The sequence below is a fragment of the Adiantum capillus-veneris genome, chromosome 4, assembly GCF_014529385.1.
Source record: "Adiantum capillus-veneris isolate H3 chromosome 4, ASM1452938v2, whole genome shotgun sequence".
Taxonomy (NCBI): domain Eukaryota; kingdom Viridiplantae; phylum Streptophyta; class Polypodiopsida; order Polypodiales; family Pteridaceae; genus Adiantum; species Adiantum capillus-veneris.
The window spans coordinates 23,973,518-23,975,827 of record NC_140934.1 but is presented as its reverse complement, the minus strand read 5'-3'; the positions used below and the strand labels follow the sequence as shown (position 1 = coordinate 23,975,827).

At 44.6% G+C, this 2,310-nt stretch overlaps 1 protein-coding gene across 1 annotated transcript; it reads left to right on the top strand.

Annotated features, from left to right (window-relative positions):
* The first annotated feature begins 1,113 nt into the window (after nt 1–1,113).
* LOC147458870 (uncharacterized) lies at nt 1,114–2,051 on the top strand. The gene has a single exon (XM_086510288.1). It carries the CDS (start codon nt 1,291–1,293, stop codon nt 1,831–1,833), a length of 543 nt encoding a protein of 180 aa, XP_086366414.1. The 5' UTR covers nt 1,114–1,290; the 3' UTR covers nt 1,834–2,051.
* Nucleotides 2,052–2,310: the final 259 nt, after the last annotated feature.

The following is a 2,310-nucleotide window of genomic DNA, read 5'->3' as shown; positions in this document are numbered from 1 at the left end:
TGGTTGGTGGTGGCACCCTCTAGGCTTGGTTGTCTAGGGAACTTGTATCCAGTTATAGGCTTCCGATAAAAAACCTAACAATATGAACTCTTTTCGACTTGGTTGATACATCTTGTGTTTGCTACATGCCTTGGCTCGATCTTACTAGGGCTAGGCTTGTAATTCTTTTTGTGCTCTAATATATTTATCAGTCACATTTTGTGAGTATTGCCAAATAAAGTAAAATCATCAGCTTGTTTTCAAAATTGTCGATTCTAGGATTTGAATCTACAAAGTCGAAAAAGTGGTGAGGCATGACGTGCACAATGGCCAGTAGTTGTTTCACACTTGAGTGGTGTCATACCCCATGGGCACAATAGTGACCAAACATCAACCATAGACCTCTCGAATGCCCACTAAGAAAACATTGGAAGTTGCTTCGCCTCTAAAGTTGAGGGTGATACAATCATTGTCTTAGACCATCAAACTCCTCCTTTAGTAGCTAGCAACTATGTTCCAAGCAATGACAGAATTACAAGTGCAAGGTTGGGAGGCCTTGCGTGGCTTAGAAGGAAACATTGCCAAGAGAAGAGCCCATATATGACCATAGCACATGCTTGCTTGCCCCATCATTGGTATATCATTGAGTCTCACAGTGTGAAGTCATGTGGGATGGCATACTAGTTCAATGTTTGGAAAGTTGTGTTCAATAGCGAACCCACTTAATGAGGAGCAACCTACAGCGGGTCCTTTACAGAAAAGGCAGTGGCCCTATCATGTGGTATTCTTTTTTGATGTTGAATGAATAAGTAGCAAGCTTAGGTGCTTGACACAATTGTAGCAAGTCAAAAAAGCGTAACATCAATTTGGACGGTCCACACAAAACACGTGTAACGTGAGTTGATCTTGGAAACTTTTTTTTTATAGAGAGAGTAGGAGCTTGAAATTACAACTCTCACACTAGACTCTGTGAGGTGGAGCATTTGAGCCGTATAAGGTAGGCCAACCCATCATATAGACATATAGACATGTAGCCCTTAGGGGTTGTTCCCCAAATCTTTGAAAGTGGTCTTCTCTAGACAATGTTTATAGGAGACACAAATAATCTTGGAGGGCCCTCTACAAGCAGGGCTTGCAGCATCATGCGGGATTTGAACTTTGAACTTGACCAAAATTGGGGCCCAATTTGTGAGAGTCAGAGGGAGCGTTTTGTTTGGTTGGTGAAGCGCGTGTGTCTGCTGTGATATAGTGAGGTTGAATGCATCATTCTTCTGTATTAACTTTACAAAGCACGGTGAACTCTTTGGAGTGATGGGAGGGATGGGAATCGCAGTCCTGCCTTCCTGCCCTGTGCAGAAGCTTGTGCTAGCCGCCCTAATTCCCATTGGCTTCCTTGTCAGTCTCTGCGACTTTCTATCCTCCGCAGGAAGCCTTGATTCTGAAGACGATGCCCAGGCCCACAGCGGAGACCTTCATTGGCTGGACGATGCAGCCGCTGCCAGCGACGAGGCGGATGAGATCTTGTATGGCGATGCCCTTGTTTCCATAGAGGGTCTACAGGCAGCTCTGCCCTCTGTGATCTTCCAAAGCCTCAACAACAATGACCCAGACCGAGCCTGTGCGGTCTGCGTCAGCGAGATCGGCCCTGTGGAGGAGGTGAGGTGCATGCCCTGCTGCCAGCATGTCTTCCACACGCCTTGCATCGACGCATGGCTTCGGCACCGGCATCGGACTTGCCCGCTCTGCAGGGCTCCTCTTCCATCTCTCAAGGACGATGGTGGCGCAGACAAAGGGAGCCTCGGTTTCTCTGCCATGAGATCTTCACCAGATCCATCTCTGCTTTTCACTATGTAGAAATGGGGGAAGTGGTCATCATCAACAGCTCATTGAGGTGTCATATTTTGTTGTGGAAATGTGGTGATCATTGCCCCCTTTGAGGCCACCCAAAGTGCGGTCAGTCCTCTCATAAATGCAGTCTCTTATCTCTATATGTGTCTAAATCCCATGTTGTGGCACAATTTTGTATACAAGGTTTTCAACTTCAGGAAGAGAGAGGCAAACACTTAACCTGAGCTGTGTGGCCATATTTTTGAACTTTTTTAGGACATTCGCACCCTGTGTTCGGGAAATTTTTGTTTCAACTTACAATTTTGCTGCTTGAAAATCAAATTATACTGGTTAGTAGCAAGAGGAAACTGAAATATCCGCTTGAATTTTTTAAATTTAAAAGTGATTGTTATAATAATCAATATCTAATTCTCCTAAATGATTTTCTCATATTAAATTGATCATTTAATGTGGGGAAGTGCCAGGGGAGAAAAAGCTACAATA